General features: G+C 42.4%; 1 protein-coding gene across 1 annotated transcript in view; it reads left to right on the top strand.

The window, feature by feature from the left end:
• The first annotated feature begins 496 nt into the window (after positions 1-496).
• Positions 497-12,479, top strand: part of Shq1 (SHQ1, H/ACA ribonucleoprotein assembly factor) — a 96,168-nt gene continuing 84,185 nt past the window's right edge. Inside the window, exons 1-4 of the mRNA XM_005071212.4 lie at positions 497-734; positions 1,854-1,918; positions 6,146-6,268; positions 6,986-7,146. Of these exons, the coding sequence (XP_005071269.1) occupies positions 592-734; positions 1,854-1,918; positions 6,146-6,268; positions 6,986-7,146 (492 nt within the window). The 5' untranslated portion in view covers positions 497-591. The remainder of the gene's footprint in view (positions 735-1,853; positions 1,919-6,145; positions 6,269-6,985; positions 7,147-12,479) is intronic.

Here is a 12,479-nt window from a genome sequence, read left to right as displayed (position 1 = left end):
ATGGTAAGTAGCTGTGGCTTCCGCAGAACCCGCTCCCACTTGCTGAGTGCTGGCAACTCGGAAGGGTACAGCGCCCCCCTGGATAACTTCATGCTATCCTAGCAGATCTGAGGAGGCTGACCTAATATTATTCTCCTTTCATAGTTGAGGTTTCTAAAGTATGTAGACGTTTTGTAGTTTTCCTAAGGTCGTGCTATTGAGAATTCAAATACACTCTGCTAACTTGAAAAACCGAGGCGAATAAAGAATTTCTAAGGCTCTCTATAGACCCTTAGTGAGTCTAAAGTGAATTGGTGTTCCGGTTCGCCCGCAAATTTCCGGGCTAGATTTCCAGTTCTTCCAAAAATTCCCTCAGTGGAAGCCTGGCTCCAGGGCGTCCTTTTCCTTTCTATTCTAGTCAGTTTGAAAACTCCGCCTAGCCAGAGAACGCGTCCCGTCTCCAAGGAGACTGGCGCAGGAGGGGACTTCCGACCTCAAGCGCACCCACTTCCGCCTCGGGCCGGAAGCGCCGAAGCGGGAGGCGTGGGTCTGGTGCTCCGGGACCTGGCGCGTGCGTAGCGGGGCCCGTGGTGGCTCCGGGAGCGCGCGGCGATGCTGACCCCCGCGTTCGAGCTGAGCCAGGACAGCGAATTCCTCACGGTCGCCATCCGCATCCCGCACGCGCGCGCCTCCGAGTTCGACGTGTACTTTGAGGGGGTGGACTTCAAGTTCTACGCCAAGCCGTACTTTCTGAGGCGAGTCCCCGCCGCCTGCGCTCTGCGTTTCTTCGGCATCCCGCGCTCTTGGCTTCGTCCGTGCCTCGCGGACGCACTCGCGGGCCTCCCGCTGCTGCCTCGGTGGCTCCTTCCTGGCGCGCGGTCTACCTGCCGCGGAGTCGCCTGCTTCCGTACCTGCGGATCTCTCCCCAGGGCACGGGGCCACCCACCCAGTGTCTGTCCTGTCCCCCTCGTTCTCGATCCTTCTCACTTAACGCAGTTCCTTCGCCGCACGCCCGCGCCTCTCCCCTGCGTGGTGGCTTCCCCGCGTGGGTCGGTGTTTTGACACACGCCGCATGCTTTGCGTGTCCGCCTCTTGGAGGACCGCCCTCTGATTCCTGCAGTTAGTTCTCAGGTTCCCTTCGCTTCTGATTAGTCAGTTTCTGCCCGGCTGCCACGAGAGGCGAGCAGTATTTAGCACTTGCCCGTCTGGATTTTTCTCCCTGTTGAACCAAAACAGTAGTGGCAGCTGACACGGGGTCCAGCTTGGTGTGGTAGGTGGGCAGTGTCTTAAAAGCTCGCTTGCGTCATCTTTATCTGGGTAGCCATATTTTGAGTTAGGCAGGACTGTTAGCCCCCTTGTGCAGAGGACGCTGGGAGCCTTCTTCCTAAACTCGCTCGTCCACTCATTGTCTTCCACTTTTCAACTGAGCGCACCCCTGCAGTCAAGTTGGTTTCTCTTCACTGCTCTTTCGGGAGCCACATTAGATATCAGTTCGCATGCCATCTTGAAAATCCTACCCGTGGACGATATTTCCAAGTCTCCTCAGTGGGTATCTGAAACCATGGATAGTAATGAACCCCGTGTGAACTATTTCCCCTATACCTACAAACCTTAGATGTCGTTTTATTTATAAACTAAAAGCAGAACAAACATAACTGCATTTGATAACCATCGGGTCTGATTATTGGTAGCTAAAGTATTAAATGGAAAGGTGGGTCATTTTTGATTTTTACTTTCTTAGTTGAAGAAGGAATCTAAGTTCTTTAGCTTGTAAAAAGCGAAAGAAGTGCTGAAAAGTTGCCATTGAAATGGCTGATAGATTTCGATGGCTAAAAATGTACTTCGGTTAATGATCACTTCCCTTAAATCTGCAGACTAACACTTCCTGGAAGGATCGTAGAAAATGGAAGTGAGCAGGGGTCCTATGATGCAGATAAAGGTATGGCCTTTGGGTTTTGGAAACATTTTTCTATATTTTTTTAATGTGTGTATGCTTGTGTTGCTAAAATTCCTTCCCCAAGAGATATGCTCTTCCTCTCCTGAGGTCTCATTGACAAGCTAGGTGTGAGTCCATCAAAGTTCCCTGGGGAGCCATTGAGTTTGTTAGGTTTACAGAGTGGTGCACTGGTTAGGGGCTGTGGGCGGAGCATAGGTGATCCTGAAGTAGCCACAGTGGAAGGTCTGCATGGCTTCTCCAGGACGGTGTAGATTGAATTCCCTCCCTTCATCCTATACTCTAGCTCCTCCTCAATGACCACATGCAGTTGGGACAGAATTGAATCTGTCCCACTGGTTGGGGATGGGGATGAATAATCAGGTGAGGGTCCTATGCCCCCCCTCTGTGAGACAAGATAAAATAGTCCACAGACTCGGCTGATGACTTTTTGTAAGCAGGGCCTCTGTAGCAAAGGATGGGAGCAGTTTGACTCCAAGCATAGTACTATACAACAGCATATGTAGGTGCAGGTGGGTGTGTTAGGAGGGGGTTCATGTGTGTGCATGTGCAAATGGAAGCCAAAGGAAAACCTCTGATGTCATCTGGAGGAATGCTTTTTAGACAGGGTTTCTCGATTGTTGCTTATTGGGCTAGACAGGCTGGGCAGTGAGCCTCATGAATACCCATCTTTGTCACCCCAGCTTCAGGATTACAAACATGCTCCACTACACCTTATGTTTTTATTTGGGTTCTGGGAATCAAACTCAGGTCCTCCTGCTTGTATGGCAAGTGCTTTACTGACTGAGCCATAGGCCCAGTCTTGGTTAAGGGTTTTATGGATTCCTTATGTTACTCTAGCCACATAGTAGTAGTCCTTAAAGATACCATAGGAACTTTTAGATGTCTAGCAATTGCTGTAGGATGCATAACTCTTTCTTTACTGTTTAGCGCCTATTATCTGGATTTTGGGCAGTTAGCAGTTTTCTGTCTTTTAAAGTATTTTTTTTAATAATCTTTAAAGTGAATTTGAATCAAATGTCCTAGTTTCATTTCCTAGAGTTGTTTCTACTTTTGACACATGTGTAAAAGTAAACACCAACATGAAATGATTGATTTTTAAAATAGGAATGATTTATGAGCTTTTGAATGGAGTTTTTCTTTTACAGTTTTCAAAGTTAAATTTTAATAGCAGGTAGATGAGGAATTATCCATGGAAGAAATTTAAAGAGTAATTGAATTTTCTTTTCATGATTGGTAAGTCCCCATTCTAGCTAGCCACAAAACCGGTTTATTTTACTCTTCTGCAAGCTCTGTCTTTTCCTTTGTAAGTGGGTTTGGAGTAAGAGCAGCATGTGGGGCCAGCAAGGTATCGAAGTGGGTAAAGGCGCTTGTCTAGTAAACCTGTCAACCTGAGTTTGGTTTCCAGAACCATGTAAAAGAAAAGGAGAGTGAACCTGTCAACCTGAGTTTGGTTTCCAGAACCATGTAAAAGAAAAGGAGAAAACTGCTTCCTCACAGCTGTGCTCTGACTGCCACACATAATCATAGCACAAACATACCCCACATGCACGCACAGTAATAATTCTTAAATTTGAAGAGTAGCATGTGTACAGTCATATAATTTATTCAGTAACTATTGACCATGGACTAGGGTAAAGGAGGGACAATGAGACTAAAGGAATTTATGATCAGATTCTCACTCATCATGCAGTATTACTGATGTGAAAATGAGATAAAAGGAAGCCACCATCTTAGCCTATGGATCTACCTTTAATTGCTAATAACTTACATATAACAATGAAATATATATATATATATCCCTTAAAAAAATAAAACAAAAGCGCAAAGTTCTTAGAGTTGAGAAGTTGTATATGTATGGGTATTTGGGTTGAGCTTCATTTGATATATTGGATTGCCTGTCAAGTGTGCTGAAAGTGGTAAAATGTTTAAAACAGGAGACTGGAAATAGGAGCACACACTTGTAGGAACCTAAGGTAGGAACATCATGTCATGTGAGTTTGAGGCTAGCTAGGGCTACATAGTAAGGCTGTCTCAAAAAAAAAAAAATCTCTTAAGTTAAAAAGCAATTACTATACTGTCATTGCTTTAGTGTGGTTTTAAAGCCACAGCTGTTTTATGGGTTAGATATTCTAATTTCCCTCCTAGTCCAGAAATATATTTTATAAGTAATTGTTGGTTAATGCTGTTACCTCCTCAGGCCACTGAATTTTAGAAACTCTTTGAGTTTTGATATTTTGACAGGTTAAGATGGTACTTGCTAATACTGAAGCATTCTGTAGTTTGATTGAAAAAGAAAAGCCCTTTTTAAGACTTTTTTTAGACTTTGATATATAGTCACTAAATCTATAATAAGGGCCAAATTTTGGAACCCTGTGAGGAATTGGGTTTTATAAATAAAAAGGTTTTTAACAGTTAAAAATGTTTTATTTGTGTATATTCATTGCAGAAGGTGTTAAGCTTCATGAAAACAATTTCTTTCAAGTATATCATGTATTTTGACCGTATTTACCATCCCAGACTTTTTCCTTTCTCCCTTCTCCCTTCTTTCCTCTCCTGCTGCTGTCTTTGCCCCTAGTTTCCATATGCTTTCATGTCTCACACACGGACATACCCATTCTCTCTCTCTCTCTCTCTCTCTCTCTCTCTCTCTCTCTCTCTCTCTCTCTCTCTCTCACACACACACACACAGAGATGTGTGTGTATATCATCTGTCTATCTGTTCATGCATCTATTTGTCCTTCTTGTAGATGACATCATTTCATTCTTTTTAATGACTGAGTACAAGTTCATTGTGTAGATACACATTTTTTTTTTAAATTTATCTGCTTATGGGCACCTAGACTGAGTCCATAGCTGTTGTGAATGTGCTGCAAGAAATTTAGATGTGTAGGTGTCTCTGTGGTGTGATGACTTGGACTGGATTGTTTTGTGATTCTATTTTTAGTATTCTGGGGCATCCTTACTGATTTCCGAGTGGTAAAATTGGTTTATATTCCCACCAGCAGTGTATAAGGGTTACTTTTCTCTGCATCTTTCTACCATTTGTTGTTGTGTTTTCTTTGTAAGAGCCATTCTGACTGAGTTGAGATGGAATCTCAGTGTACTTTTAATTTGCGTTTCCTTGTTGGCTAAGAATGCTGAACATTTTTTTCTCAAGTGTTTATTTGTTATTTGGTCAATTTTTTTTGTCTATTTCTTTGTATATGTATGTAAGTGTGGTTTGTGTTGTGATCACTTTAACTGTGTAAAGATGTGTTACATTTGTTTATGTTGGGGAATATTAATTTAACTATGTAAAGATGTATTGCATTAGTTTATGCTGTATTTGTTCAACTATGTAAAGATGTGTTGCTGTTACCTTGCCTGTTTAAGACACCTGATTGGTCTAATAAAAAGCTGACCAACCAGTATCTAAGCAGTAGAGGGACAGGTGGGGCTGGCAGGCCAAGAGAATAAGTATGAGGAGGAATCCAGGCTGGAGAGAAGAGAGAACGGTGGAGAAAGTGAGGGAAGGGCCCCTGGCCAACCAGCCAGGCAGTCACCAGCCAGACACAGAAGAAGCAGGAAAAGTACCATACAGAATGAAAGAAAAGCAAAAGCCCCAAGGCAAAATGTAGATGGAGAGAAACAGGTTAATGTAAGTTATAAGTGGAACATGCATAAGCTAAGGCTGAGCATTCATAACTAATAAGTCTCTGTATCATGATTTGGGAACTGGTTAGTGGCCCAGAAGAAAGCCCATTACTGGTTTATATTGTGTATGTGTTCTGTGTGTATATACATATGGGTGTAGACCAGAGGTTGACTTAGAGTATCTTCCTCCATTACAGTCCACCTAATTTTTCAGACAGTGTCTTTCATTGAACCTGGAGCTTGCTGCTTCAGCGTGGCCAGCAAATCCCAGGGTTCTCCTGTCTCCAATTCTGTAGCACTAGGATTATTGGCATTTGATGTTGTATTTATTGTATATGTGCTAGAGATTCAAACTTAGATCCTTATGGTTGTATGAGAAACACTACCAACTGGGCCATTTTCCCAGCCTGAGTATTTGTGTTTTGAGTTCTTCATAAGTTATGGTTATTAATTCTCTTCAGTTATATAGTAATAAAGGTATTTCCTTATGTAATTACATATACTTGCATTTCTCTTATATATACTAATGAAGTCTTTGAATATTTTAATCTGTCTAAATATAACTTTCTTTTAAAGGAATTTTTACCATTCGATTGCCCAAGGAAACTCCTGGCCAGCATTTTGAGGGGCTGAACATGTTAACTGCTCTTCTGGCCCCAAGAAAATCCAGGTCTGCAAAACCACTTGTGGAAGAAATAGGTATGTTGACTGTAGTTGGGAGGAAATGAAGATAAGCAGAATATTTGTAATAGTTTCTGTTTCTAGGGGAAGCAACTTGGGCCCAGAAAACTGGAGGGAAAAAAGTTCAAGAGAATAAAAGAAAAAGGGAAGGTTCAAGTTAATGTGAAAATACCTTATCTGGTATCATAATTAGAAGTCGTAACCAGTAGTGGACCAGTAGACCAGGCACAATTTTTCTTGTACCAATTAAAATGGTGTCTTGTCAGAAGTGTATAGTTGAAACTGTTATATAGCATGAACACCTGTGAGGTCATGAACTGTAGTGTTTATTTTCAGTATCCAGGGAATACTATCCATGCTCTTCCCAGGTACTGTCCCTGTTCTTTCCTAGACCACCAGTACCCCCCCTTTGCCTGATTGTGAGTTGGTACATAATTATTCCTTAGAGTGTGTTTCTTTTCACTTAGCATTCTTATGAGGTGTATCTGTTACATCAGAGGTCCATATATATACCTTCATCACCGTATGGTAGATGATTTTGTGAGTTGATCTGTACCTCCTACTGCTGGTGAACATTTGGGCTGATTCTACTTTTTTGCCATCACGAGCAGTAAAGCTGTGGATATTCTTGTCTATACCTTTGATGCACAGCCTTTTCCCTCTAGCAACTTGTTTCTCTCATTGTACTAGAGACCTCAGGACTCTAAGGAACAAAATAACTTTTAATACATTTAGGTGCTTCTGCGGTTTCTGAGGAAGGAGCTGACGATGAGGATGCAGAGTTTGACTGGGAAATTGAGCAGATTCCCTATGAAGAGGTCTCAGAAAGTGCTCTGCTCTCACAGTGTCACTACGGATTTGGAAACCTGCGAGCAGGTGTGGTTCAGCGGTTGCAGGTATGCTGTCCCTCTGGAAGACTGGCACGTGGGGTGTTTCAACTTATTTCTGTTTACCTGGGGCATTTTTAAGGTGGCATAGTTAGTGCCTGTAGCAAGCAGGATTAGACAGCTGTCCATTCTTCCCTGTCCAGCCTGCTGTTGTCCTTAGGGTTCTAGATGAGAACACTCTAGAACAAATACGGTACTTCTAGACAACCTTAAAGAAGTATGATACTTCTAAGGGATGGAGATCATGTACTAGGGTGTGATGTAGTTTCTGTTTTACAAGTGTAGGAGACAGGATTTTCTGATGAGGATGAGCCAGTGAGCTTTTTGTTAGTTTTGCTTGTTTTTATTTTAAACTTGGGGATGTGTGTGTGTGTGTGTGTGTCTGTCTGTCTGTCTGTCTGTCTGTCTGGTAGGTAGATAGGTAGGTAGGTAGGTAGGTAGGTAGAGATAGAGCTCAGACTCTCTTTGAGCTTATGATCCCTCTGTTTTAGCCTCTCCTGGGATAACAGATATGTACCTCCTCTAGATTGGATTTTGATAAAATTGTTCCGTTCTTGGTGTACAGTGGATACTGTAGTCTGCTTGTTCTTGGTGGATGGCAGATGCAAACTCTCATTTGAGTGCTGCTTAGGAAGTTTCAGGTTTTGCAATGTTTGGCATCTTAGATTTTCCCATGACTGGTGCTCATGTAGTAAAGTGTATCTGAGTCTCAAGAAAAAAGCCAATAGTCTACATTTGGTTGCACTTCTGCCTCTGTTTGTATTTGGGATGATCGCTGGCCACAAGTGAATTGTTCTCTCTTGGGAAAGTGGGAATAATTTTGCTAACCTATTCTGTAAATTTATTGTGAAAATGTTGTGAGATAGTGCAAACTTAAGAAAAAATTCTGGAAAGTGTTGGACACTCTAAGGACTCCTGCCCTTGAAACACTGAAGTTACCCTCAAGATTCCTGCAAGAGAACAAAACTGGCATTTACCCAACAGCAAGTAACCCACAGGAACATGTCTTTGTAAAAGCGTGGGTATTTCTGCAGCATGTGATGTGCCCTCTGCCACTCCTGTCCCTTGTTTTCCTGGTGACCTCTGAGTCAGCTTCATGCAGCTGTGGCAGAAACCAAAGTGAGTGGACCTCGGTTGTTTGACCAGCTGCTAATTTGTGATCATTTTATTTGGGGCTGGCCTGTCCAGAGCTAGGAATGAAGGCTAGTTAGTGTCATACAGACTAAGTCCAGAATCTCTATTCGGGCTAAAAGTGCCCCTGTGCAGATTGCTGGTAGGGAAGATCCCTTTGAGGGCTTTGTTTACTTGCTTTGGTCATTGGAGACAGTCTCACTATGTAGCTGGCCTTGAACTCAGTATCTTCCTGCCTCAGCTTCCCAAATGTACACTTTGAAGGGTTTCTTCTTGCTTAAAGGAGGTGAGACCAAGTCCCTTTTAGGTCAGAAGTTTTGTATTTATTGAAAAGCTTCTTAAAGTTATTTAGGTTGCTTTTAAACAAACATTATTATAAAATACTCTCTGTTTTTTGATATAGGGTCTTATGTATCCTAGGCTGTCGTGGAACTCACTAAGTAGTTGAGGCTGGCCTTGAACTCCTGATTGTCCTGTCTCTCCTTCTCAAGTCTTAGGAGCACAGATATTTAATATGACACCTAGATTTTATTGTAAAAAGTGGTACTTTAAAACATAAGTAATATATATGCTTGGAAATAACATGGTATTTTAAGATATGTATATAGGTAGTATTCTGTGTCTACCAAAGAGCTTAGAAGTATTAGTGTAGTTAGGAGACACTTTCTATCCCTTTATGATTATATCTTCTCTTTCCCAGTCAGAAATGCTGAGTTTGTTTATTTAGTTTAACTATCAAAAATTGCTGAGCTTTTTTTCAAACTTTAATAAAATAAACATTGTTTTCCTAAAAAAAAAAATTGAGCCTCCATTCCCTCAATTTAGAAAGAGAAGAGTGCTGGAGTGAGTGGACTCCAAGGATTTTAGAATGTAAATAGTATACTGCCAGCAGTTGAGACTTGTCACCCGATGATGCTCTGTTTTATTTGGCAGCAAACCTTATCTGAAACAATATAGTTTTTGTTCTAGTTCTCTCTCTCTCTCTCTCTCTCTCTCTCTCTCTCTCTCTCTCTCTCTCTCTCTCTCTCTCTCTCTCTCTCTCCCCCCCAGGCTGGCTGGAACTCAGTATGTAAATCAGGCTGGCCTTGAACTTTGTGATCCTCCTGTCTCTTCAGTGGAATGAGTCACCACATCTGGTTAGTTCTACCAATATGTTTTAAATTATTTAATTAAAAAATTTATTCTTATTGTGTTTGTGTATATGTGTATGACTCATGCATGTGAGTGCAGGTGCGTTTGTGTTATAGCATGTATGTGGAGATCAGAGGATAATTTTCCGGATTCATTTTTCTTCTTATACCTTGGGTTCTGGGGATCAAACTCAGTTTATCAGGCTAGCACACTTTCCGTTGCTGTGATAAAATATCTTGACCAAAGGCAACTTAGGAAAGAAAGTTTATTTGGACTTACGGTTCTAGAGGAAGGGTCCTGGATGGTGGGGGAAAGGGCATGGCATGATGGCAGGAACAGGAGGTGGGCTGTTTACATTTTCTTCCACACACAGGAACCAGAGAGAGGGAACTAGAAGTGGGAAGAGGCTATACTCTTTCAAAGTTTCCTCTTACAAGGCTCTGCATCCTTAAGGATACATAACCTATCCAAAAAGAGCTCCATCTGTTGACCAAGTATTCATGTGCCTGAGCCTGTGGGGGACTTTGGCTGTTCAAACCATCATGCACAGCAAGTGCTTTTACCAACTGAGCCATCTCTCCAGCCTCCAGTATGGTTTTTTTGTTTTGTTTTTGTTTTGAGACAGGGTTTCTCTGTGTAGCTTTGTAGACCAGGCTGGCCTCGAACTCACAGAGATCTGCCGCCTTTGCCTCCCAAGTGCTGGTATTAAAGGCATGGGCCACTACCGCCCTGCTCCCCAGTATGTTTTTAAAGCTGTTGTAAACTACTTACTTAGTGTGCGCATTTGAATTATTACTGTAGAGGTAGTAATGTGCTTAGATAGAGATCACTACCCTAGCCTTCTGACACACACTGTTAAGCACAGTGAGTGTTCTTGAATACCTTTGCAATCCAGAGAGTCCTAAACCTGAAGCCACCCAGTTGGGATTTATATGGATCTCTCTGAGCACTGTTCTTGCATCGGCCCAACAATACTGTTCCTTTACTATTGTGTCTGCACTTTTTACCAGGAGACAAATCCAGTAAAGAGCTTAAAGAAGATGGGATTTTCTTACATGAATTAAATTTGAAGGATATGGTGTTCTTTATAACACTAGGAATTAATCAGACTTTCAGAAATTATAGTAAGGTCAGTATGTTTTATCAGATGTGTTTACAACTGCTCTGTTTGTTGTGGTCACATCCAGTGGCTAAAAGGTGACCATGTGACATTGAGAGTATTGCCCTTTTCCTTTAGTAAAGAAGCTATATATGCTCCTAGAAAAAGTTCATCACACAGTAAAAGAATTCAGAACATTTGTCTCATGATATAATTTAAGAAATGACTTTTCTAATACTGTGTTTTCTCACAGTTTTAGTTTCTCTACTTTCTGCCTTTAAGTCAAGGCACACCCAAAACATTTTTTCACTACTTGTGTTTTGCCAGTATTTCCCTATTCTTTTAAATGAAAACAGTTTTGTTTTTTCTGATGATAAAACCAATTTAAAAATGTAATACAAAGAAAAAAATAATGTCTTCAGTGAATAATTTAAACAGGTTTGCAAACTTATCTGTTTTATCTGATAATGAAAATATTATTGCTGAAGCAAATTCACCAGCTCCTTCCCACCCCTGCTTCCCATGTACATACACACACCCGATTTCTTGCCTTTTCTGAAATCTCTGCCAGCCACCGGGGCGCCTTTGGAAAACTGCCCTGGCTGCTCAGAGTCAGGGCTGCACAACAAGCTGTTGGCACTGGTGACTGCCAGCAACCACAATCCTGGAGTCTCTGGGCGCCGTCCCAGCCAGCCGTCTCCTGAGACAGCCTTAGTTGCAGGATGCCAAGCCTTCTGGCCCTTGCTTTCCTTTGGCTGCTTCAGACCTGAGGCCTTTGTCTCCAGGAGACACACTGGCCAGATGCACACACAGTTCGTTTTCTTTCCGGATTGGCTCCTGTTTGATCTGTGATTTAAGTGTACACAAGCCTGGCTTAAATCCTCCATGACCTTTTCTTGGCAATGCTCATCTTCAGATCACTCGGAACTAGTGACCACAGCAATTCTAAAACAGAGAAAAAGAATTCTTTCTGCTGAAGTTCAGTTTTGTTCCTTCCTTTCCTTTGGTTGCTTAATGCCTCATACTTTTTCTTCTTTTGTAATGCATGCTAAGCAAGTGCTCTACCAGCAAGCCCTGCCTGCAGCCGTGCCTTACTTTAGATCCCAGTCTGACTTTGGGCAGTAGCTTTCCATACTCTCACTACAGTGCCTTGTGGGAGCAATTTAAATGAGGAAAGGTTTTGCTTCATGTTTTCTGTCCATCATGATAGGGAAGGCATGCCAGGGCAACGTATTCATGGTGATGATAGCTTGTGGCAGAGGCTGCTCGCATCACAGGACCAGGAGGCGGTGTAAGACAGGAAGAAGAAGGGGGTAATAAACCCATAAGGACCTGCCTCCAGTGACCTACTTCTACCAGCTAAGCCGCACCTCCTAAAGGTCCTACAGCCTCCACAAAGTGTGCCACTCCACAGGGAACAAATAACTGCAAAGCATCTGAAGGACCTTCTACATTCAAAACTTACCTTTGCCTTTTAGATTGTTTTAGTTTCTTTCTTTTTTTCCCCAAGACGAGGTTTCTCTGTCTAGCATTCACTGTCCTGGAACTTGCTTTGTAGACAAGGCTGGCCCCGAATTCAGAGATCTGCCTGCCTCTGCCTCCCAAGTGCTGGGATTAAAGATGTACTACCACTGCCTGGCCGTTTTAGTTTCTTGTTAGGGTTCAGTTTGAGCAAGGCCATTACCATGTGGTATGTAAGCCTAGGGATTGTTTTGACTATGATGTCCAGAGGCAGCCCCTTGGAGGATGGGACAGGAATGGGTTTATGATGAGAAGGATACTGTAGATGCAGAGGGTCAGAGTGGAGATGGATGTGTATGTTCCATAAATGAAAAGAATCTAATATGTGGACTTGAGCCAGAGGGAGAGGCTGGCATCCATTTGAAAGGCAAGATGGCTTGATGATGTAGAGTTAGGAGTCTGGGTTCTGAGAGTCCATTTACTCTGAAACACAGTTTTCTGTCAGTCCTCACAGATTATA

The sequence above is a fragment of the Mesocricetus auratus genome, unplaced genomic scaffold (assembly GCF_017639785.1).
Source record: "Mesocricetus auratus isolate SY011 unplaced genomic scaffold, BCM_Maur_2.0 Super-Scaffold_100676, whole genome shotgun sequence".
NCBI lineage: Eukaryota > Metazoa > Chordata > Mammalia > Rodentia > Cricetidae > Mesocricetus > Mesocricetus auratus.
The sequence above is the reverse complement of the archived record's forward strand: the minus strand, read 5'-3'. Positions and strand labels throughout refer to the sequence as shown.